Below are 26,061 nucleotides of genomic sequence, written 5' to 3'. Positions count from 1 at the left end.
CTGCTTGGTGCCCAGACTTATGAACCTGTTCTTCTTTAACATGCTGGGGGTAGCTGGTGAAGTAGGCTCATAGTCTCTCCTTTTTTCTCTCTGTTTGACTGTTTGCACAGGCTCAGTAAGGAATTCCAGAGGCAGCTGCTGTTTACCTTGCCAATGGTAGACAAATGCTGTAGATTCAGTTACAGTAGAAAAGTCCCAGCTCAGGCTTTGTTTATTTCATTGTTTACTGCACACAGTGCACTCCAAAAGTCTGTATTTCTCCAGATGTCTTTCACCATCCTCATAATTCTGATTCTGCTAAAAAATATTCAGCTACACAGAGGATGAGTGAAGAAAGCAGGCTAAAGGGACCTAAAATCCATTGTAAAAAGGAAATTCACTGTCAGAAGCTTTGTTAAGTGAGGCATGTTTGTTTTCCAGTAATAAACATTGTATCTGTACACTGTACAGAGAGCAGGCATGTGATAATCAGACAAACATATAGTAGTGCAATAACAGTTTAGTATTTGCCTCTTTTCTTTTCAGAAGCAGTTTTCTCTACAGTTGGTCATGGGGAGCATTTGCTGCTTCTCTCTAGATAACTGAGAAATTGATGTCCTGTTATTTGGGCGCATCTGTTAGGAACATTCTCTTAGGTTTGATTTTGATGTGCACTCTTTTGTGATAGACAAATGACTTTAAATCCACCCTTGCTTTACTGTTAATTGTCCTTTTGCCTGCTGGTGAAGGCACATTTTAGATAAAGCGTACAACTAAGGAAGGGCAAAAAGCATGCACATATTTTTAAAGTCTTAAAATATATTCCTAGAACATGTTTCTAATGCCTGCTAACATATTGAAATAAATGAAGGCCTCTGGTTGTTGCCACAACCTGCTTGGAACACTAAAACACTTCAGTCCTTATTAAGAGCTTCATTTTCCTGTTTACCAAATTCTGAAGCCGCTTCATCAAAGAATAATAATGGGCGTGTTGCCATACATGCCAGAGGAGTGACGCCAACTATACCAGTCAGTTTCTGGAAAACATCGTCTGAATCTTATTTCGGGTTTGCTTCACCTTGTTATACAGGCAGACTGTTTTTATAGTTATCAAAACTCCTACCAGCCAGCAGTGATAGCAAATGGTAGTAATCTGCTAGATTATTTTTGCAGCAGTAAATTGCAGTCTGCCTTTCCCCTACTTTTTTCAATTGACATGATAAAGCATAGATAGAAAGCAAAGTATAGGACTAAATACCCTAAAGACATCGATCCTGGTTAGTACTTGGATGGGAGATCGCCAGCAAATACCAGGTGGTGTAAGCTATATTTCCAAGGAAGGAACTGGCAGCCCCAACTCTGAGTATTCCTTGCCTAAGAAAACGACAAAATTAATAGTGTTGCCATAAATCGACAAACGTCTGGAATGCCGATACTGGGAGAAAGAGAGAGTGCATAGTAGCAAATGTGTGTCTGCTGTTTCACTTGCCGCTAGACAAGTATAGGCACACAGCTGTATTCCCTGGATAGTTATTAATATAAGAGACTAATGTAAACACAGAGTGACTTTGCAGTATGGCTCGTTACTTGGCAAAAATGGAAAATGACAGGTTTAGCTCTATTTAATTTCTCCTCCTCATGTGATTAATATGTGACAGGGAGAATTGTCCTTTGATGAAGAACCCTGATTACAAAGAGCTCCCTGTTGCAGGGGAGTCCCATGCTTCTACTCATTTGAATAACTTTCCGAGTACAGTCAGCCCTCCATATCCACAGATTCAACCATTCATGGCTTGTAAGAGCTGTTCAACAGTGGAATATGTTGCCTCAGGGTGTGGTGGGTGCTCCTTCTTTGGAGATTTTTAAACAAAGGTTGAGTGGCCATCTGTCAGAGGTGCTTTAATTGTGTCTTCCTGCATGGCAGGTGGTTGGACTGGATGACCTTTGTGGTTTCTTCCAATTCTATGATTGTATGATTTTGCTATTTCATGTAAGGGACACAGTTTTACTATTTATAGTAAAATGTTACTCTCTCTATAATTGGACTTATAGTCACTGTATATAATGGGACTTGAGCATCCATGGATCCAGGAGGTCCTGGAACCAAACCCCAGTGGATATCAAAAGCCCACTGTATAGCAAGCTCCTTCACAAATTTTGTTTCTCACTGTAGGAGTAGCAAGGGTAACTGACACTGGTATAGCTTGTTAATTGGGTGGAGAAAAAACATAAAATAAAATAAATATATACAATAGATAAGTAGTCCACTGAAAATATATGATCAGCTGACCAGTAATTCCAACTCTTCAAATGAACATGACAACAAAGTCTCACTTTTGTCAGCAGAAGCTAGAATAATGCAACATGATATTTAGAGCCTATACAGACAGGCCAAAATAAAGCTGCTTTGAGTCACTTTGGAGGTATGCTGTTTAAATGATGCCTGCGTCCTAAGAGGTTGGAAACCACTCCAAAGCCACGCTCCCATCTTAAGGACCGGAGCACAGCTTTGGCACAGCTTCTGGCCTCTTAAGATATGTGTTTCATTTAAACAGCATACCTCCAAAGTGACTCGAAGCAGCTTTATTTTGGCCTGTCTGTACAGGCCCTTAGTTAACTCAAAGTTGTATTCACATACCCTGAATAAAACTTTGAATAAGACTTTGAATTGCTTAAATGTCATGCTGCATTACACTAGCTTGTGCTGACAAAAGTGAGACTTTGTTGTCATGTTCATCTGAAGAGTTGGAATACTGGTCAGTTGATCAGTCAGATATTTTCAGTGGACTACTTATTTATTGTATTATTTATTTTATTTTATGCTTCTTTTCTCCAAATTGGACACAAGGCAGCTCCCAAAAGATATTTTAAAACCGTAACAACAATATAATTTTAAAACACAGTTAAAACGCCACATTAATATGACAGTTCAAAAATATAAAATTCTTAAAAATACTAAGGGAAAATTATAAAGTCATTAAAAACATAGCAAAGCAAGTACTGAATCACAAGCTTCTCTGGGCACAATTTTGTGTTAAAGGTCTACTTTAAAATAAAAGTTTTTGCTTGCTGGTGAAAGTAGATACTTATTGTTTGACTATTTTCAAATATTGTCTAATATTCCAGAAAGACAAAAACAGAGCTTTGTAGAGAAACAGCTTAACCTCCTTATTTCATTATGGTTTTATTTTTAACAAGTCTTGAAAAGAGGTGATAGCAGCCAGTAGACATCTTCAAGGAACACAAGCAGACATAAGCAGCAATTTAATTTAAAATGCTAGATAAAAGCCAAAGGGAACTGTTCTATAGATAATCTGCCCAATACAGTTAAAAGTTACCCTGATTCATCATTATCCTCATTTAAAAAAAAAAAAATTCCCCACATTATCGCTTAACAAATTTGCTGTAGTAATTAACATAGGTGTAAAAGCTGTTCATGGTTAACCCATGTTTTTGAATAAGTAGAGTTACTGTAATAGTTTAAAATTAGCAGCCCATCAGTTATCCACTTCTCTTTCTCTTAAAACTTGTAAAATCTCTCACCCAAGGACAGGTTGAGTCCCCATTATCCACATACTTGGGACTAGACTTATTTTGGATTTCAGATTTATTTATTTATTTATTTTGGAATGCTGTACAGTCAGTCCTCCATATCCATGGATTTTTTATCCATGGATTCTAGCATCCACAGTTTGAAAATATTGAAAATATGTATAACAGCAAACCTTGATTGTGTTATTTAATGTAAGGGAAACCATTTTACTGTGCCATTGTATTTAATGGGAGTATGCTCCCCTTTTGTATTTGGCATTCCCCCCTGTTGTGGTGAGATACCAAAGTATTTCCAATCATTGTCCCTTCATGCTGCGAGGAAAGCCTTCCTCTTTGCAAGACTGAACATCCATCCGTCTTGTGTTACTAAGGGGAGATATATGAAAATTCCATTTGCTAACCGTTTATGTTTTTGTGAAACATCCCCAGATACCCTACAACATATTGTTTTTCTTTGCCCATTGTATCAAAAACCGAGAAAGAAATTGATAATGAAACTGATGGAAATGAATTACTATGTAATGGATATAACTCTAGTGCATTTATTGGAGGATTGTAATGAGCAGATTACACGATTAATGTCAAATTTTCTAATGGAGGCAACAAAAATTTGGTACAATTTGAACAGCTGTAGTGCATAGAATAACTTGTATAAGGAAGGAATTTTAAAGTATCTATGTAAATAATTTTAGTTATAATTTTAATTGTGTATTATGTTTTTGAGATGCCTAATAAAGGTTATGATGATGATGATGATGGGACTTAAATTTTGGGACACGGATTTTGTTATCCACTGGGGGTCCTGGAATCAAACCCCAATGGATACCAAGGGCCCACTATATTTGCATATACATGTGATATCTTGGAGATGGGACACAAATCTAAATGTAAAATTTATTTATGTTTCATATAAGCCTTATATACGTAGCCTGAAGGTAAGTTTATACAATATTTTAAATAATTTTGTGCATAAAACAAAGTTTGTGATTAACCATGCCAAAACAAAGCTGTCACTATCTCATCCACCAAAGGGGGGGGATTGGTTTTTACAATATTTTAGAATTCTGTATAATGGAGATTCAACCTATACAGTATATCAAAATAAGACTTAAATGGTAGCCTACTGGATATTAGAAACATTAGTTCTTCGCCTTTGAAAGAAGAAGACTAAAAAGCCTTGACATTAGATATGTTTTCAGGAAGAGCACTGCCCTCCTTATTCTTATTCAGGGTTATGTAGTTTGATGTGGCACCAGACCTCTCTGACAGAAAAGGCTAAATATCTCACAAAACAACAAATCCCAGAATTCCATAGCATGGAACCATGGCAATTAAAATAGTATCAAACTGGATTCAGACAGTGGTTTTCATTTTTTAAAAATAAGCTACTGAACCTAAAGATGTGGGGGGGCTAGGATGAAGTGCATCCCTCACTGTGTGGCAATGGGAAAGGTTTTGGAAAACTGCTATTAATATCTACATATGCCTCTGGATTGTTAGGATAAACAAAAGTTCTTGCCAAGTACACTGTGGAATCTTGTTAACAGCTCCTTAACACAACATTTCTTCAGCTTTGAAGGCCGGACCTATCCTTTGTATTGTTTATGGTCCTTGAGTTCCTTCCTTGTCATTTATATCTCCTTTATACAGACTATTTTTAAATTAATTAATTAATTAAATAAAAATATTTCTACCCTGCCTTTTAGTGCAAGTTTTTAAAGCGTCATTTACAATAAAAATGTTAAAAACAAATTAATTTACAAACATCCATCATGGTCCCTTGTGGAGCCTATGCAAGACTCCAATACCTGCTCTTATCCCCTCCTGACTTAAGAGAAATAAAAGAAAGGCTGGGGAGAGAAATGAACAAGCATGGGGCACCTCTGAGAAGGATGTGTTCATTGTGTCTCTGTTCTTGATCAGCCATAGTGGTGGGACTGAGAGCAAGGTGTGTGAGTTTACTTTTAGAGCTGTGACAGATTTGTAAAAATATAAGTGATCTTTCAGACTAAGAAGCTATAACATGCAAATCTTAGCTTAAATATTTAAAATGTTGGATTTTAAATGGAATAGTGTTGTAAATGAGCAGTACAGACATTATTAAATACTGGAGATGGGTTATTACTAATAGGGTGATATCTCTTACGTTGCTATCCCTTGGTATCTAATTTTTGAGGGTTATCATATAATATCTTGTGTCATCCCATGCTATAGTTTTATTTTTAAGTTTTCTCCTCTTCTAGAACCAAGAGGTCTTTAGAATGTTTGGAAAAATAAAAATGGACTTTATGTGATGTAGTAGTTAGACAGTTGAAGTGGGACTTATGAGATCCAGGTTTAAGTCACAAAACTCACAGAATGATCTTGGGCCATTTACGTGACCTCATAAGCCTACTTAACAGGGTTGTTGTGAGTGGTGAGGAGCAAGAGCAAGTTATAAATGTAACAAAACAATATGGCATTTTTATTAAAACATCACTTGCTGGTCAGCATTCAGAAGTCCTGATTTGTTACTCATAGTCTAAACACAACGTGTTATCTCTAGTTAACAACCATAAACCACCCAAGATAACTATGGATGTATTACTTCCTAATGACATGTGTTCTAGTATTCATAACTGATTTTTTGTATAGCCTAATTGTTTTCTAAAAGTATCTACTTCAGGAATAGATAGAATCGTGCAACAAAAAAGAAAAATGGCAAAGGTTTTTGGGTTTGTTTGTTTTTTACCCCTCAGTGTTGACTGAAATTTGCTTAGATTTGGAGGCTGTCTGTAGGCCAATAAAGGTCTGCCTTTTAGAGCTTGTGAGAAGGTGCACTATTTTCAGGAATAGGTTGCCGTTTTCTGATGATGTGTTTGAGTAGTCTCAGCTGAAGACTGTGGGTGACCACTGGAGTGTTCTGTCATTGGGGTCATGCAGATGGATCAGCACAGGACTGCAATGACAGCACAGTCACTATCCCAATCCAGGCTGCTGTCTTAGTCCCAAACAGGACACCAGCAAAGAGCAAACCTTCTCTGCTCCTTTTCCAGCCGGCTTTTTGTGGCTGGGCACTCTCCTCGCATGCCTTCTGACCGCATCATCGAAACACCCCCACAGCGACCAAAAGCCATGCTTTCCTGCCCGTCTGTTTTGGACCATTTAGTGTGTTTGGTCTGTTTTGTAATACTTGGTTGCTGGCTATTAATCTTTGTGTTACTTCAGCGCCATAAGTGGGTGTTGTAGTTGGAGAAATGCCTATTGTAAATCCAATGTTTTGAGTCTTTTGTCTTGTACGTCTGAGCAGATGCAATTGTATCAGAGGGCTTCACTATAAACAATAAATTTGGTAGTGTGTCCTGAGTGGAAACTGGAGGCATGTACAGTATGTGGAGTGATCTGTGGGTTTTTGATAGAGCAGATTTGTCCATTGGAAGTCCATTGTACAGTTCCATAGCGGTGTCAAGAAATTGAACTTGTTGTGTGGATTTTTCCAGGCTCAGGTTAATGAGAGAATGGAAGTTGAAGGAGAAGGGATAGGCCACGTAAAAGGACAGACTCCTCTGCCTGGCTGAGTGAGTGGCTGGAAATGTTTACAATATTATTGTCCAGGTTGGTGGTCTTTGTGCTGTGGGGCAGAGACAGGTTTCCCCCCTCCCCCTTTTCTTTAGAGAAGCAAAAAGTATCTTTAGAGAAGCAAACTGCTATTTCTTTCTGGAGAAATTCTGTCTAGCATTCTGTTGTGCAGAGGCCTGTTGGCTTTGTATGTGTGGTTCCAGATCTGAGATTTTCTTTTTGGTCTTCCCATAAGTAAAGAGAAGATACAGTATAGGATACTCATGAGATGATTAAATAGTTTCCTGGAGAGGATGTCGTATAACTTGTCACTATACTGTAATTTGTATATGTTGCCTGTAGTAAATTTTTCACCTTTAGTCACTTAGGAATGATGTCTTGATGATCGCATTTATATGAGCACTCTGGTGGTTTCCGTTCTAGTAGTTTTGAAAGACGTGTGTTAGTCTCTTGCAGCATAAAAAGAAACAGGGAGTGAGTTGTTTATTTTTGGTTGGTTGGATTGGTTTTAAGGCCAGTGACCAGGGATTTCTCATCCACTAGAATTCTTAATTTAATGTAGAACAAGCTTCCTAGCTTTGCCCTTTTTTTAACAATTCTTTACCACTGTTGTTAATGGTCACTGTATATATCTTGTGTTGCCTCGTATTGTAAATTGTTTGATTTTAAATTGAGCAGTCTTCCAGGTACAAATACAAGATGCTGTACCTGCCTTGTATTATCTAGAGCTATGCCATAGACTTATTAAAGATTTACCTAAAGCATCTCATGGTCTTTCACACCAGTATGTATCCTGGATCTCATAGGAACAAACCTTTTTGTTTTACTAATGAAATTTAAATTTCCTGAATTTTAAAGTACTTTGTTTCCAGTACCATATGGCCAGAAGGAGGAGTGGCCTCCTATATAAAAATGTGTGTTATATTTTTATCTGCCCAGTGAGGCCCCTGATGTTCCAGTTCTAGTCTTTGAACAAAATGTAGTGCATTGTGATATTTATGGATCTGTATTATTTTCATCTTTTCATTCTTTGTATTTTTGTGTATACAAAAATTGGATTTTTCTAAATTAGCTAAAGATGACACATAAGTAAAAGTATTTTCTTTCTGTATTGTTTATTACTCTTATGAAGCATGAAAAAGTTAAAATATGTCTTCTTAATTTATTCTTATTTTGTGCCATGAGTGATTTGCAAACTTAGCCCTTTCAGTATTTAGAAGATCAGATGAAACAGATAAAATGTAAATAAATAGATATGCAAAAGTATTATCTTTCTTCGATTAGTATGATAAATTTAAGTTAGTTTGGGAAGGCCAAGCAGCTAGTGTTTTGTTTAAGGAGTATACTACATAATTTTTGGATGATGAATAGAAAATAGTTTGCATCTGTTCTCTGTTGCCAGTGGACAACATAAATCTCCTGTCCTCTGCTTTCTGTTGACTGTTTGCATCATCATTTTGAATATGGACTTTGCAGTGCTCAGATGTTTCCCCTTCTTTCCTGTAAAGATAGGGAGAAAGTGTGGGCTCTGCAGTTCCCACCCCAACCAGGAGTGGAAATTGCACCAATTAGATGTTGTTGAATTGCAGTAACCAACTGCCTTATCCAGCATAGGCAATGGTAAGCAATACTGGGAGTTGCAGTTCAGCATCTTGAGAGAAACAAGATTCCCACCTTTCTTATAGCACATCCTTCTAGCTGGACTTAATTGTGGTTATGTGCCATTGAAAATTGGGTGAAGGAATTTTTTAAACTGTTTCTAGCTTGGATGGTTATTGTAAGAACTATAAGTTTACATAGTATCTGAGGCTGCTCTCACACTGAAGAAAGAAAGCACTCTGATATCACTTTAACTGCCATGCTCAATGCTATGGAATTCTGGGATTTGTAGTTTAATGGGGCACTAGAGCTCTTTGACGTGGAAAGTTAAATAGTTAATAAAACTACAAATCCCAGAATTCCATAGCATTGAGTTGTGACAGTTAAAGTGGTGTCAAACTCCTTTGTTTCTTCAGTGTGGATACATGCTGAGCCTGAGAAGTTTATCAGACAAGGGAAATTGGAAGTATAATCCAGTGGCAATCTGAACGCAATCATGGGGTTTAACGTTATTGCGTGATAAACTACTACATGCAATTTCGGGCAATGGGAAGTCAATCCGAATGCAATCATGGGGTTTCACATTATTGCATGATAGACTACCACATGCAATTTTGGGCAATGGCAAGCTATTTTCGGGCAATGGGAAGTCATTTCGAACGCAATTCGAGTTCACATAAATTAGCTGAACTAGCAAGTTCACATGAATGCGTTCTGGCCCCACTTTCTTTTCATTCGAATTTAAGAGAAATTCCTCACATGTGATAAACTCCTGAGTTACTGTCTTCCTTTGCCATCCCCTTCTCCTTGTTTGGTTTGTTCTTTCATTGTAAGACTGGGGAAGGGACTAATAATTTCTTGTTATATGCCTTCAAGTCATTTCACACTTACAGCAACTCTGAAATAACCCTATGATGAGGTCTTCTTGGCAAGATTTGTTAAAAGGAGTTTGCCATTGCCTTCCTGTGAGGCTGAGGTTGTGTTACTTACCCAGGGTCATCCAGTGGGTTTACATGACTAGCTGGAGATCTGAACCATGACCTTCAGAGTGGTAGTCAAATGCTAAAACCACTACACCATGCTAGCTCTCTAATACCAATTTATTCATCTCCATAAACTATTCTAGGAGGCTTTTTGGCCAAAGATTTGGGTAATAATGCTCTACATAAATTAAAAATAAAGGTATCACAGAATAGAATATTAATACAATCCTAACTTTAAAATCTAACTTTACAAACTTTAAATTCTAACTAGTTAGAGCATACTTCTCCTAATTTCATGCTTCTCAGAATTTTGCAATGCTCAGAAATTCAGTATAGTATAAATCTTTTATAATTCTGTTTTATATTTTTAGAAAACATGGAAAATAGATTCCCCCCCCCCCCCCATTTTGGGTCTAGCATTGCTTCTGGGAGGACAGCTATACAATTTCCTTGCCCTGGCTGACTGCCGAGACAGAGCATTTTGTTGGAGAATATTTGGGGGGGGGGGGAAGCAGCAGATATATGTCCAGCTATTTTCCTGTACATTGGATACACTGCAAAAATGTCATCCTCAAGGAACTCCAGAAGATCCATAAGAGATCCCTGAGGATGTCTGTCACAGTAAATCCAGCTGCAGGAAAATAGATGGACACACCTCTGCTGCTCCCTCCCCTTTCCACTAACACATCTTGTAGGAGACTGCCACATTGAAAAGGTGGTTTGAGCAGTTTGCACCAGAAGGCATGTCATAGCTGTGTGCCAGAGGTGCATGTTCCAATGCAGGCTCTCCACCAGTATGGCATTGGTCTTACACCAGCTGCATCATGGGCTACCAGTTTGCTTCTGAACTCAGTTCAAAGGATTGATTTTGACCTACAAAGTGCTAAACTGCTTGGGGATGGAGCATCTGAAAGGCTGGCTCCTCCCATATGAGTCTGTACAGAATCTGAGGTCATTACTGGAGGCCCTGTGGAGTGTCCCACTACCTTGTAAGACTAGGTTGATGAGGACATGAGACAAGACTTTCAGCAGTGTTCTGGCTGTGGACATTGCTTCCAAGAGACAAGCTAGTTCCATCCTTCTTGAGCTTCTGGTGGTTCTAAACGTTATATGGTTTTGCATGGCTTTGGGCCTTAAAACCAGTTGTGCAATTTTTGAGCTATTTTTAAAGAAATTGTTTTAATATGTTTTTAATTAATGCTTTTATCTTTTGTTCTATACATGGATAATATTCTAATTAATATTTTATTTATTGTACATAGATGGGATGAGAGGCCATAAATAAACAAATATTTAGTAGTAGCATCTTAATTTATCCAACCATCCATGGCTTGTAAAAGCTGTTCAACAGTGGAATATGTTGCCTCGGGGTGTGGTGGGTGCTCCTTCTTTGGAGATTTTTAAACACAAGTTGAGTGCCATCTGTCGGAGGTGCTTTAATTGTGTCTTCCTGCATGGCAGGTGGTTGGACTGGATGGCCCTTGTGGTCTCTTCCAACTCTATGATTGTATGAAAATGTTTTGAAAATGTTTCAAGTGCTGGCAGCAGCATTCCTCTTGTCAGCCACCAGGAGGAATACCATTACTTCCAGCAGCAAAACAAAGAGAAAAACTACTTCCACTACCCAGTAAACTTGCAATCATCATCATCATCATCATCATCATCATCATCTGTGAAATTAATCTCAGACGGAAAGATAAGAAAGATAAAAAGATCAAATAATATTACCCTCCTGATAAAATACTTAAAAACTGTTGCACAGATTTGCTACTGTAAAGGGCAAAGAGGATGCAGATTTATCTCAGTCCTGTATTTATTGTGAGGTAATTATACAGTTAGTCATTTAGTTATTTTTGTATGGGCCTCAAAAGGATGCCAAGTATGCTAGTAGATGATAGCTAGAAACTTATACAGAACCTTTCTTTCATTATTCTGATTTGCATATTGTTTGCAACATTCTCTTCTGATTTAATTCACTGCCATTTTGTTTTACATTTTGTTACTTTCAAAGTATCAATTTTTGCTTCATGCCCTTTCCCTCACAATAAAAAGCCCTGTCTCTTCCTTTGTTTCACTCTCATGAAAGAAGCACTCATCAGGTCTTTTAACCATCTATTCATAGATAAATATAGAAACCATGTGTAATAATTTTCTGAAGATGAGAATTAAATGTTGTGTTGCAAAAAATACATTGATTAGATATTTAAGCTTCTCATGTACTGAGTACTCATTTAAAATAGGTGCTATTGTAGTTTCTTATCCTTCAGACTAGTCTAGTGAAGAAGTGCTCAGAAACATCAGTGGTTCAAAGAGTAGCAGCCAGACTGTTAAATGAGACTAGCTACAGGGAGCACATAACTTCCCTGTTGCAACAACTCCACTGACTGGCTATTTCAGGGAACTGGTGATGACCTATAAATATTTATATGACTTGGGTCCTGGCTATTGGAAGGACTGTATCTCCTCTTAGAGTTAATGTGGCATCTTGAAGGGGAGAGAGGCAGGCCAGCAACAACAGGCCTCGCCTGCAACGACAAAGAGGCCTCCTTCCGACCACCATCTTGAAGGGGAGAGAGGCAGGCCGGCAACAACAGGCCTTGCCTGAAAGAAGAGCCCTCCTTCCGACCACCATCTTGAGGGGGAGAGAGGCCTATGTGAGAGTGCAGATGAGCTGAACTTTCCCCCTTCCCTAAATGCCATTCCCTTCTACTTTTGACCATCCATTAAGAACCCAAGCCCTTCCTCCATTCCATCTGCCTTGGTCCAGGCCTCAGAAGTAGAGAAGAACTGCTGGACCTGATCCCTTTCCCCACCACCTCTCCCTTCTCCTTTTGTGTCGTGTCTTTTTAGATTGTAAGCCTGCGGGCAGGGAACCGTCTAACTAAAAGGTTATATGTACAGCGCTGTGTAAATGTACAGCGCTTTATAAATAAAGGATGATGATAATAATAATAATAATAATAATAATAATAATAATAATAGTTTGAGTGTTGGACTATAACTCTGGAGATCAGGGTTCAATTCCCCTCTCTGCCATGAAACCCATGGGTGACCTTGGGCAAGAGGCAATAGCAAACCTCTTCCAAACAAATCTTGCCTAGAAAACCTCATGATAAGGCCACCATAGGTTGGAAATGACTTGAAGGCAAACAACAACAATGCACCGAGCAGAATCGTTGCAAGTCTGAACTACAGAGTATTTCGTAATGTGAATGGGGCTGTGTACTGTGTATGGCTGTTTTTATGGTTTGAATATTTTTAATGAATCTTAATGTTTTTAAAGTTACAAGTTGTTTAGTTGATTTTTATAATAAGATATACATACACTTTTTGAAGTTTTTTTGTAGTTATCAATCTGTTTCATTTTAAAATGTTATTAGTTGCCTTCAGTCTCATTATAAATGAATAAATACATACTGATGAAGTGGACAAGATTCTTGGAAGTGTTAGGAAGACGACATGCTCTCTCAATCCCTGTCCTCCTTGGCTGACCGCCCAGGGTGGGAATCCTGTAACGTTGTTACAACGTATAATCAGTGCATCCTTCAGGGAGGGAAAATTTCCATCAAGTTTAAAGCTAGCGACAGTTAAACCGTTGCTAAAAAAATCCCTCCCTAGACCCCCTGGCAAGGAATTACTACAGCCCAGTCTGATTGTTGCCATTTCTGGGTAAGGTGATCAAGAGAGCGGTCGCCTTCCAACTCCAAGCAGTCTTGGATGAAACCAATTATCTGGACCCATTTCAAACTGTCTTCAGAGCGGGATACGGAGTTGAGACTGCCATGGTCGCCTTAGTCAGTGATCTCCGTCTGGGCATCGACAGGGGAAGTGTGACCTGGTTGGTGCTTTTGGACATCTCAGCGGCTTTTGATACCATAGACCATGGTATCCTTCTGGAACGCCTGAGGGAGTTGGGTATCGGGGGCACTGCACTCTAGTGATTCTCTTCCTACCTCTTGGGCAGATTCCAGATGGTGCAGTTGGGGGACACTTGCTCCTCTAAGAGGGAACTCACATCTGGTGTCCCTCAGGGAGCTATTTTGTCCCCCACTTTGTTCAACATTTACATGAAACCGCTTGGAGAGATCATCCGAAGACATGAGGCGCGGTGTTATCAGTATGCCGATGACACCCAAATATGTTTCTTTGTGTCTCCGACTGATGCAGTGACTAAAGATGGCGTCTCCCCTCTGAATGCCTGCCTGGAGTCGGTAATGGGCTGGATGAGGGAAAACAAACTCAGTTTGAATCCAAAGAAAACGGAAGTACTGGTGATAGGTTCCACAGGCCCGGGGAAGGAAGTTTATCCACCTGTCCTGAATGGGGTCACATTTCCCCTGAAGGACGAAGTTCGCAGTCTAGGAGTACTTCTGGACTCATCTCTGCAGTTGACATCTCAAGTAGATGCAACGGTCAGAAGAGCTTGCTATCAACTTCGGTTGATACGCCAACTGTGACCCTACCTGGGCCAAAGGGAACTTGAAACTGTGGTACATGCTCTGGTAACCTCTCATCTAGATTTCTGTAATGCTCTCTACATGGGGCTACCCTTGTACCAAGCCTGGAAGCTTCAGTTAGTACAAAATATAGCAGCCAGACTGGTCACCGGTACATTTAGGTTTGACCATATAACACCTATTTTAAAAGATCTTCACTGGCTGTCTATTTGCTTCCGAGCGCAATACAAGGTGTTGGTAATTAGCTATAAAGCCCTACATGGCTTGGGCCCGAGTAACTTGAGGGACTGCATCTCCCCATATAATCCGCCCCGCACACTCAGAACAACCGGGAAGAACTTGCTGGAAATTCCACCTTCTAAATATTTTGTTACTTCCCAGATGGCCTTTTCAGTGATGGCCCCGCGAATCTGGAATAGCCTTCCTGAGGAGCTCCGTTTGACGACCCACCTAGAAACATTTTTTAAAAGGCTTAAAACCTTTTTTGTCAAGCCTTCCCCCCTGATAAATGAAGTTGTGTATGTTGATGCCATTGTATAATTGGTTTTTATCTAGAGATGTTTTGTAACTTTTTTTATGGTTGTAATGGTTTTCTACGGCTGTAAACCGCTTTGATCTGTGGAAAAGCAGTATACAAATAAAGTTTATTATTATTATTATTATTATTATTAAAATGAATAAAATAAATAATTATAATAATTATTTATAGAAGTGATTACCTGAAATCCTAGACATTTTTATTGTTTGTATTACAATACAGTCTGCTCTCTGTAATTACAGATTCTTCATCCATGGATTCAACCTTTCGCACCTTGAAAATACCCTACCCCCCCACCCACCCCCCCCACACAAAATCCAAAAAGCAAACTTTGGCTTTGCTATTTTATATCAGGACCATCATTTTACTAGACCATTCTATTTAATAGGGACTTGAGCATCCACAGATGTTGCATTGATGGGGGTCCTGGAACCAAACCCCATTGTAACTGTCATTGTCATTTATATATTCACTATTCAACAATGTTAAATAGTAAATGTGTTGCAGTGTCATGTAATACTGAAATAATAATCTGTTTTTTATTTTGCAGAGAATGCAGAGTCTATAGATCTTAAGCAGTTTTTTGACCAACATTTTTCACACATATATTATGTGTTCTTTGAAAATTTTGTGACTATTGAAATTGGTCTTAAACAGAAAGGTAAGAAATAGAAACCAACCCTGTACTTTTGATTTGGAGTGGATTTTTATTTTATTTTATTTGTATATGTTATTTGAATTGCATCAGGGTTTTGGGTTTGCATTGTCCTAATTTCCTTAAAAATGTTTTTAACCTTGGATTTTTAAAATACTTTGCTTGCAGTTGTTAACACATTCAGATATAAACTTATTTTTAAAAACAAAGTTTCTAAATTTTGTAGATGTGATAGTCAATGTGAAACATTTTTCATTTTGAGAATCATTTCTATTTGTTCTCTGTTATAGTCTTGTTTGAGCTAATTTCCAAACTGGATTGAATTTTTCATCAGCCCAGTTTAAAGTTGTACTTGGTGCATATTTGTCAATATTGCCATGTCACCCAGATTTGGGTGCAAAAATTACATAGTTAAGAAACATAGTTATGTGGTGAACTTATTCTGACAGTTAGTCTTCAAATGTCATCTGAAATAGATCTGCAGATAATATTGTTGAAATGTATTAACCAGTAGTGAAATTGTAGACTGTAGATGCATCACTTGAGAGTGCATCTTAATATTTTTTTTCATTTATTACGTTTATATAGTGATACCCCATCAATGCATTCCATTTAAAATAATAGCTAACAGTGGCCTGAAACACATGGGCCAAAAAGGGTGGCTTCCAGATGCTTCAGGGATAGGATGTACAGACCATACCCACAGATTGTCTGGAAACTGCTCCGGGGCCACCCAAGGCTGCCTGAAGCCTCCAGAAAAAGGAGTGGGGAAAAAGCTGTCCTTGCTGATTGCCTGTTTGGGACTGCACCACTTTCAGACCGGCCTGTGTGGTCACCACAGTCCCCGGCCAATTGGGGGCCGATCCAAGATGCCAGTCTGCTTCACTCCAGTGTATTAGATAGGATCCAGAAGATAATAGTCAGGAAGGGAAGAAGAAGAAGAGGACGAGGAGGAGAAGGAGGAGGAGTAAAATCCATATTTCAGTTACTTCATACTGTTATAAAATGAATGGTCAGTATGGGGGACAGTTCTGCAAAGGACATATAAATGGCACTTCCTAGTCAGTCTAATGAGAAGTCCTTATTGTCTTTATTTTACCTGTGTGGCAGCAGGTGGCATGGTCATTAACAGAATCACCTTTGAAAGCGGAGGAGCCAGATAATACCTGGTCTTAACTTGGGCCTTATGTCACATTTCTTCCTTTGAGTCATGAAATGAAATGAACACATATTTCAAATCAAATCCATATTTATTATGAAATAACTATGTAAACATATCTTATTTTCTAAATTTAGGTCACAAGTCACAGAGGGAAGAATTAGATGCAATACTTTTTATTTTTGAGGTAAGATTCTTAGTTTAACAATTTCTCATTCAAGTAGAGTGTAAGTTGTTTATTCTCTTCATCGTCTTGAACATATTCTTATTCTCTTAGTTCAAACTTGTAAAAGTAAGTTGGAAACTCCAAGGATTAATTTCTAATATGTCTACATTTTCAACAGAGCTCAGATTTATAGTTTAAGTTGATTCTCTTGCTTTATATTACCAGGTTTGGTAATGTGAAGTTTAGTAATATTAAGATAATCCTAGATCAAAGTACCAAACGTTATACAGCACGCCTGTGCCATACGCAGACTCAAAGTCATGCGGATGGCAAGCCCCCATAGAATGAATGGGGGTGTGTGCTTGTGGCATGTGGGGGCGCACCGCACAGGACTTGAGGTCCTGCATTTTTTGCCTTATGTGGGGAGTCCAGAACGGATCCCCCGCCCATGGCAAGAATGGACTGTATTCCCAACAGTTATTACTAGCTTGCCAAAAAGTGGGGGGGGGGACTGTGGAGGTGGCTTTAACTGTTTGTAACATGGAGTTTCAGATACACCAGTGGTATATTCACAAATCCTATGGTTTAATTCCCTTCCATATTGCAAACAGTTGTTAATCGAATTTCCCCCAAAATTTGAAAAGCAAAATGCCAGGCAATATGAGAGAATAACATTCTTTATAATTGTCTGAGCAATATACACACAAATGTCAGGTGGGAAAGCTCCCATTCCTTTCAGGCATTAACTTCTCTAGATTGTGATTTCTTTCTGATGTTCAGACCATTGTCTGCTAATGGCTGGAGTTTAAATAAATGGAAAAATGCACATGTAATTTTTCTTGATTACAACCTGATGTATGTAGTTGGCATTTTAAAACATTATTTGGAATCTAACATCAGCTGAACATTCTAACATCTTTGAATTCAACAAATTAAGTTCTATAAACTTTTATTACTCTATGAAAGAAAACTTAGTGTCTGTCTGCACAATAAAACATAATTTTGCCCCGTTTTGAAGCCTACCTATTTAAACCTCACACATGGCCAACATGGGAGGAATCTGGGATAAAGCCATGCTTCAGACATATTTGCTGGAGCAAAATAACCCCTGGTTTGCTCCAGTTCTGGCTGGAAAATGTAAACTGTTACACCAGTGTACAGACTGCATGCCGGTGTGGAGACAGGGAATGGACTGGTGAGCTGCTGACGCCCATAATTATTTTATTGCCTCCTGCAAATTGATTGCACATACACACAAGTGGTTAGCTGCACCATTGACTCATTGTTCACACCATGAAGTGGAATGACAATCAATATGAGCCTGTCGTGAACAGTACATTGGATTTAATCATTACACTAACAAACTGGCTGCTCCAGCAGGAGCCATGGGAGAAGTGGGGGGGAAGGGGCATGTACAGTTTAGGAACACTTAATATTTTAATGTTGTCAGATTACAGTCAGCCCTCCATATTCATGGCCTTGAGACTCACGGTTTTGATTATTTGCGAGGTCAAGGCCGCTATTGTGGGCATTCCTCCTCCCTTTCCCTGCCTGATTTCTTCTTGGGCTGCCCAGAGAGACGATCAGTGAAGAGAAGGCAAGAGGTGCCTTGCCCTCCCCCCCACAAAACCCTTCTCCTCCCTGACCCTCTCCCTGGGCAGCCCAAAGAGAGGATCGGGGAGGAGAAGCATCTCGGAGGGGCCAAGGTACCTCTTGCCTTCTCCTCCTTGATTCTCTCCTTGAGCTGCCCAGGGAAAGGATCAGGGAGGACAAGGGTCTCGGAGAGGACAAGGCACCTCTGGCCTTTTCCTCCCCGATCCTCTCCTTGGGCTGCCCAGGGGAAGGATCAGGGAGGAGAAAGGTCTCGGAGGGGCCAAGGCACATCTTCCCCATCATCTCCTTGGGTCGCCCAGGGAATGGGGCAGGGAGCCAATTAAAGGGACAGGAAGGTAAGAAAAAAGGAGCGCTCCCCTGCCCCTCACCCCCCCCGCTCACTCTTCCCTTTAAATTGTTTCTAAGTGGGGGGTGGAGTTATTCGCGATTTTTTCATATTTGTGAGGGTCTCATTCCCCTAACCCCCGCGAATATGGAGGGAGAACTATACAGTCCGTCCTCGCCTTACGCGGGGGATCTGTTCCAGATCCCGCCGCGTAAGGCGAATTCCACCTATGCTCGAGCCCCATTGGAAACAATGGGGCTCGTGCACAGTGGCACGGGGCGCAATGGGCGCACGCGGCCATTCAATTGAATGGGACGCGCCACCCCTTCCGCCCCGCGCGCGCCCCGCGGCTTGAGCGCGTATTCTCAAGGCTGCGTATGGCGCGCCCGCGTATGGCACGGGCGCGCTGTATATTATTATATATATTATAAACTATTAGATTGTAAGCCTGAGGGCAGGGAACCGTCTATTATCCCCTCTGTTGTAAACCACTCAGATTCCCAGTGATTGGGCGGTATATAAATACATTCTATTATTATTATTATATATGCTTTTTTCATTCCTTATTATGTTGTGTCTTTCATTAGAAGTTACCTGACAGTGAACAATCCTTTTGTTTTAATAACTTCACTGTATGTCTGTTCATTTTTGCTTTCACAGAAAATATTGCAACTCCTTCCAGAAAGAATTCATCAAAGATGGCAGTTTCACAGTATTGGTATGTATTAGCAACAGTATTAGCATTTTTACTGATTACAGTCAGCCCTCGATATCTACAGACTTGACATCCACCGAGTCAAGCATCCACATATGGCAAGTCTGGGTTGTCCACAACGGCGGCACATGCATGCAGCTGCGCCACTATTAAATTCCATTGTTCCCAATGGCAGCACAGCCACATGCATGTGCCACCACAGGACAACAAATTTTGGTATTATTCTTAACTGTTAGCAAAATGATAACTGAAAATCTGCTTTATGAATGAGGAACTACCGTTTTTGTAATTTGGGGTGCCATGGGATTAAAGCAGAATGGAGGGCAGAATGATCCAGGGATTGGAGAGATTTCATGCCTTCATGTTTAGATTTTATTTCTAATTTTGTGACTTTGGCTGACTGCTTGTATTCCATGACTGTTATCAAACTAATGAACAGAACATAATCAGTTGTGGTGGGAAAGGGCAAACTTGTGTGGCAAAATGCACTTGTGGCTTGTGGGCTACTGGCTGAAAAACAGCAGCAGTGCAAAAGCTGGCCATTCATGGCTTACTAGAATGTTACTCAAAAGTATTTTTGTTTAGTGTTGATTAACAATATAATTTTACATATCTCTAGTCAAAAATAAGTCCCATGAAGTTCTTAGAAGTGTAGACCAATATAAATAAAGGAAGATTTTGTATGTATATTCCATGCATTAGTGTACTGTTAAATGACTTCTACACAATAGCCTCATCGATTGTGTGAAGCCATTTAACAGTACTAATGTGTGGAACACACACATTTAATTTAAAATAATTTTTTTTATCAGAATCTTTCATAATTTACTAAAGTTTCAAATGGACAATTACCTTTTTGCTATAATCATGAATTATGGCTTTCTCTTGGTCCTACCACCACCACAATTACAGTTAGTGAGAATCCAGGAGAGAGATTTCTTGATGATTACCCCCAGGCTTGGAACTCTATACCAAGGGAGGCTGAATTGGCCCCTCTCTTTTCAACAGCAAGCAAAGACCTTATTTAAACAGGCCTTCAGCTTTTGACTGGTTAGAGCAGTTCAACATGTGTGCTGCTGCTTATTGTACAGAAGCTTTCATGTATTTTTAACTGTTTTAAAAAAATTATTTCAGGCTCTTTTAATGTATGATGTAAGCCACTTTGGTGCCTTAAGGGAGAAAAGTGGGGAAGTAAATAAATAAATAAAGTAAGTAAGTAAGTAAGTTTAATTTGGATTCTCACAAAATCCAGCCAGTGCTACAGTGTCTTCTACTGAAGATTTGATTTTTGATGAAATACTTAGCTACTATCTAATGCAGTGTGGTGTGTGCAAATACTTTATTTTTATAAGGAGAAGTCTTACCTGATTAAGTGGACAGAGTGGTGATCTTTTCACCCTTCTGGCATTGAGCCTGTTGCCAGAGGATATCAAGCTCACCAAAAATAATATAGAGATTGCCAAGGACTTGTTAAGAAGTCTCTATCAAGTCTGACCGAGAACTCTCACACTGTATATTAATGGGAAGCAAAAATACTGAACGTGTCATTCTCTTTTCAGGTTTAATTTTAAAGAAATTACTTCATACAGGGAATTCTTTAAAGGTATGATAACTTTTAGGAATCCATTATTTTAGGGGAAGGGGAGGTGGGTGGATAGCATTTACAGTATTGGGTCATATGTTTTGATAGTTTATTCAACATTTTGGAAACTTAGTAATTGAATTGATGGGAACTATTTGAGAGTTTTTGGCACTGAATTTGTACCACTGCTGAAATATTAAACTTTATATTAATAAACGTAAGATTTAAATATTTTGTCACCTCTGTTTTCAAGATTCGTCGTGAAGGTGTACGTCTCTTCCTCTTATGGTTGCAAGCACTTCAGAATAATTGTAGTAAAGAGCAGCTCTGTATGTTTTCCTGTTTAATACCTGGATTTCCACCACCACAGTCTGAGCATGGGCCTCGAACTCTAGATAATCTCATAAACCCTGTACTGTATGTTCAAGAAAGTAAGTACGTAATGGTTATATTTATGCAATGTATTTTTGATTAGAAGTACAATTCTAATCATACTGACTGACTTAGGACTAAACACATTTATGTTTAATGTTGGGAATAGTGATCGAGAACCCAATGCAGTGTTTTGCAGGTGCTTTTGACCCATGAAAGGCATTGTTCTGGAGTTAGCGAGCCTTTTGTAACAATGGTTCCTTCTAGGGGGAATTTTATGTAGCTCAGTTATTTAATGGGTTTTGCTATGAGCAACCCTTCTGGAATTGTTTCCCATTTTTATACAGAGGTTACTGGAATAGAAGAATGCAGGCAGAACTCATCAATTGAATTGTATTTTATTAAAGGAAAAAATACACACACACATTCTTACACATGCGCAAGCACACAGACATACACACATGCGAGCTAAGGAATGATAGGACAGGGTTCACTTAAGAGGATAATTACCCAAAGACATGGGTGTTCCAAAGATGTGATCTCATGATGAATGTACAACTCAGCTGCTTCTTGGAGGGCAGCATGATTTGAAACCAGTTTGGAATACAAGTAGACATGAGGTTACCCTGAAGCTCCAAGCTAGCTCCTTCCTTCTTCTTCTAACAAAGAAAATTTAGGATCTGTTATAGCATAAAACTAGTTTCAGGCAAAGATTGTCTATCATACATCAAAGGCCAAATCTGCATGGTAAAGGATTACTAAGGCCCCATTCCCACTGGGCTATAAATCGAAAGAAGAATCGGATTATAGGAACATCGTTCTCATTTGAACTCGTGTTTGATCCTTGTTTAAGGAAAATCGTTCTCATTTGAATCCGCACTCGATCCAAATTTGATCAATTCCTCTAGCTAAAATCTGAATCAGCAGTGGATAACCCAGGTTATCTTGACACCACTTTTCCAGAGATTTTTTTTGCAGCTGCTGTGTCGGATCCGTGGCAAATTGATGGGTACGTCAAGGATGTCCGAATCGGGGGAGGAGCAATGTTCAAGGGGCTGTCCAGGGGGTGTCATCAGCTTTGTTCTTTACTGGCATTCCTGGCGCCATTTTCCTCCATTCGCGTAGCCTTTCCTGGTGGTGTGTCAAAAAATTTTTAAAAAGAAGAAAGTTAAACTGGTTTTTTTTGGAGAGGGAGGGAAAAAGAAAGGAAAGAGGAGAAGGAAAATGGAGAAAGGGAGGCTGGAAAGGAAAGAGAGAGAGAGAGAGAGAAACCCCAAAACCCTGAATGTGGCTTCCTGCATCCAGCCTTGTTTCCTTTTTTGAGACAGAAAAGGGGTGATGGCTTCTGCATATTGGGGTGTTTTGAAGAGAAAGGGTCCCCCTGCTTGGGAGGAGACCTATGGAGGCCAGGAGCCTCCTCACTCAGGCTCTCCTCAGCTTTCTGCGGGCTTAATGCAAAGGAAATGCTTTCCCCCAAATCCTCCTGAAGCAGGAATGCTGGACCTGAGGCTCTTGCTTGCGAGGAACACCATTGGGTTGCAAGTGGGCGCCTCTGCCTTGGAAAACCAAGAGGCTCCCAACTGTAATAAAAGGGCCTTAGGCTGTCTAAGCACCCCCTAAAAAAATTAAAGGGAGGAATGCTAAGAAATACAACTCCCTCTCTCTTTATGTATCTATCCAACCCCTCAACTTTTTTTCTCTTCAAATTCCCCACAGAGCCATCCTTCTCTCCCTCTCTTTGCAAATAATAATAATAATAATAATAATAATCGAGTGTGTAAAACCTTTTTTTTTTTAAAAAAAAGAAAGTTAAATAGTTTTTTGGAGAGGGAGGAGAAAAGAAAGGAAAGAGGAGAAAGGATATGGAGAAAGGGAGGCTGGCAAAAACTTTTTGTGAGCGGAAAGGAAAAAGAGAGAGAGAGAGAGAGAGAGAGAAACAACCCCCAAACCCTGAATGTGGCTCCTGCATCCAGCCTTGCTTTCTTTTTTGAGACAGAAAAGGGGTGGCTAGCTGCTGCATATTGGGGTGGTGTGATGATGAAGGGGGGATAAGAAGAAGGGGGGATTAGATGTCACTGTGACATCTAATCACCTAAACACTTGATTGACAGCTTTTAAAAAAAAACAGTTCCAAAAAGGCAATGGGAACGGGGAACAAAACCCCCCCACGTACAACGGAGAAATATCAATGGGAACAAGAACATGAATCAAGAAAAACCAAGTCCGTTTGCTCCCTTTTGTAATGGGAACGATGGACCTGATTCGAATACGACTCAGAAACTTGATCTAATCCAGACTCTCAGATATATACGTTGCTTTATATGCCTAGTGGGAATGGGGCCTAAGATAGGATTTCAAAGATGGGGAATAGAGTTGTAACTTAGCCCTCTCTGGCTTGGGTGCAGAAAATAAGCTGTTGTAAATCAGTTCCGGTCTTCTGGAACTGTGAATTCTTCCCTATTGCAGCTCCCAAACTATCTGATCGATCTCTATTTCAATGCTCACTTTTGGGTCCATGGCAGCTTGGCTACATGACCAGGTGGGATAAGCCTCATGGCTGCTTGCAGTCAGAGTACATTCAAGCCATGGTAAGGGAACACACATGCGCGCGCACACACACACGGAAGCATTTCTCATAACACTTTTTTTTCACTCACCTCCTCCATGGGTATTCACAGATTGCACTGCACCAGTTGTTCTGTAGGCTAATGTGTATGTCTTTTGTGATGATTCTGCCCACCTCCATTCCCTGGCTATCACTTCACTGGTGTCCAGATCAGAAATAATTTGAGAACTTGCACCTTATTGAACAGTTGGATTGCTACAAGGCACAGAGTCCTGGCTGTCAGTTTGTAACAGCAGTTTGAAACATCCAAGAAGAGAATGAGGGTGGGGCAGAAATAGGGCTCACTAAACTCCGACGATTCCTCCATGCTTGCAATGGATTGGAATGTATTATAAATATTTGTGATTCAGACTGCTTTATAGTGAGAACAAGGTAAAAATAAATGTCTTGTTTAATTGTTAACTGATTACTTATAGCGTTCTTCTCTGCGTAGTTTAGGGGTCACTGGGAATAAAACATTCTGAGGAAAGATAGTTATGTGATCATGCACATTAACTAATAGTAACAGTGTGTTTTAATGCTTTCCTAATGAAACATATGAGATATGGCAATCTTTATGCTTATTTTATAAACAGCACAAGTGACTGCAGAAGAAATTATTCCCCTTGTCCCTCCACAATCAGGAGATAAAGGACAAGATGATCTAACAAGCTATTTTTTAGAAGCACTTTTGAAATACATAGTAATTCAGGTATGTTTTCTTGCCTTCATTTTCTGAGATAATTGATTTTCTAAACAGTATATAATTTTATTATGAAATAAATAATATTTATTTAATTCCAGCCTGAATTCCAGTTGAGTTTTTTTCTATTGTCAAAGAAAGTCATCTGTTTAAAATTATTTTTATATTTAGGCAAATCTAGGCAAAGAAAAAAACTAGTTATGTTACTAAATACAATGAGTTGCATACAGTCTTAGGGGCATGCAACTTGGTTGGCTGAGGTTCCCTGTCTCGTCATGTCCTCATCAGTTCCTCCAGTGCTTTGAAAATGCTACACACAGGGCTGGAGAACTCTATTCAGTGGAATCACCTCTGGTGCAGGGCAAAGACAGATCCCCAAATAATCCTATCGGCAGGAATTTCGTAAAAATGCAAGAAGTCATGCAGTTTGTATTTCATGAGATTGGATTGGTGCTACCCACAATATTTAGAAGTGGTGAAAATCTTTTAAAATATTTGCCAAAATTTCATAGAGAGGGATCTAAAATTTCTTGAAAGTCCCAGACATTACTGAATTAAGCCTTGCTTTAATGAACATGGCTTTTTACAGAACATTTCTCAGGGGAAGGGAGAAGGTGCAAGTAAGATAAGAGCAGAACTTCACTTCAGTAGAGTGGAAAGCAAGGAACAGTTCCCTCCCCCAGCTCCCTTCCCCTTTTACTGCATTGCCCAGTAAAGTATCTATGTTCAATCCAGAACTGTTATAGTTTTCCCTGATTTTGGAGACATAATGGAATGCAGAAGAGCTTTGTATCATTTAGACAGGGACGTAGCTAGGATTTTAGGAAGGGGGGGGGGTCCAGACTAAGTGCCACAATTATAATGGGGCTTGAGTGCGGCGGCACAGCAGCACACACCATTCATTTTTCGAATGGAAGGGGGGGTCCGGACCCCCAGATCCCCCCCCCCTTGGCTACATCCCTGATTTAGATCCACAGCCTCTCCTGATATGTCCCCTTTTTGTGTTGTCTGGTGGTGCTCTGATTAAATCCTGCAACCTGGAAGAGTGGGGGGTTTGTTTTTGTTTTGTTTTGTGCAAATTCTTTCTCCACTCTTTAAGGGAGACAGGAGAAAACCTCTAAGGTTCCTGAAATGCCCTTGAATGTCATGCATGATAAATATCAGATAGCATTTGTGATGAAGGAGGAAGGGCACAAACATGTTTCTGTCTCAAAACTAAATTGACTGTTGGTCAAGTTTAATCTTCCTTCCTTTTCTGAAAGAAACAATATATATGTCTTTTTTTAAACACACATATGTATACATAAATGAAACAAACTGTCCTGTGATACTTTAAATTCCAATAAGTCTTATGCTGACATAATTTTTGTAGAATAAAGGGCTGTAGTTCATAAAAGCTTATTCTGTAGTAAACTGTATTAGTCTTTCAGGTCGTGCCAGACTCTTTGTTAATAATAATAATAATAATAATAATAATAATAATAATAATAATAATAATA

At 39.4% G+C, this 26,061-nt stretch overlaps 1 protein-coding gene across 3 annotated transcripts in view; it reads left to right on the top strand.

Moving 5' to 3' along the window:
* RALGAPA1 (Ral GTPase activating protein catalytic subunit alpha 1) overlaps nucleotides 1-26,061 on the top strand; it is a 238,317-nt gene that overhangs the window by 16,930 nt on the left and 195,326 nt on the right. For all 3 annotated transcript variants that reach the window (XM_042445432.1, XM_042445431.1, XM_042445430.1), the window contains exons 2-7: nucleotides 15,217-15,327; nucleotides 16,618-16,667; nucleotides 19,246-19,303; nucleotides 20,860-20,903; nucleotides 21,136-21,313; nucleotides 24,456-24,571. In XM_042445432.1, coding sequence (XP_042301366.1) covers nucleotides 15,217-15,327; nucleotides 16,618-16,667; nucleotides 19,246-19,303; nucleotides 20,860-20,903; nucleotides 21,136-21,313; nucleotides 24,456-24,571 — 557 coding nt within the window. The remainder of the gene's footprint in view (nucleotides 1-15,216; nucleotides 15,328-16,617; nucleotides 16,668-19,245; nucleotides 19,304-20,859; nucleotides 20,904-21,135; nucleotides 21,314-24,455; nucleotides 24,572-26,061) is intronic.

The sequence above is a fragment of the Sceloporus undulatus genome, chromosome 1 (genome assembly GCF_019175285.1).
Source record: "Sceloporus undulatus isolate JIND9_A2432 ecotype Alabama chromosome 1, SceUnd_v1.1, whole genome shotgun sequence".
NCBI lineage: Eukaryota > Metazoa > Chordata > Lepidosauria > Squamata > Phrynosomatidae > Sceloporus > Sceloporus undulatus.
Note: the sequence above shows the minus strand (reverse complement) of the source record. Positions and strands in the feature narration are given on the sequence as shown.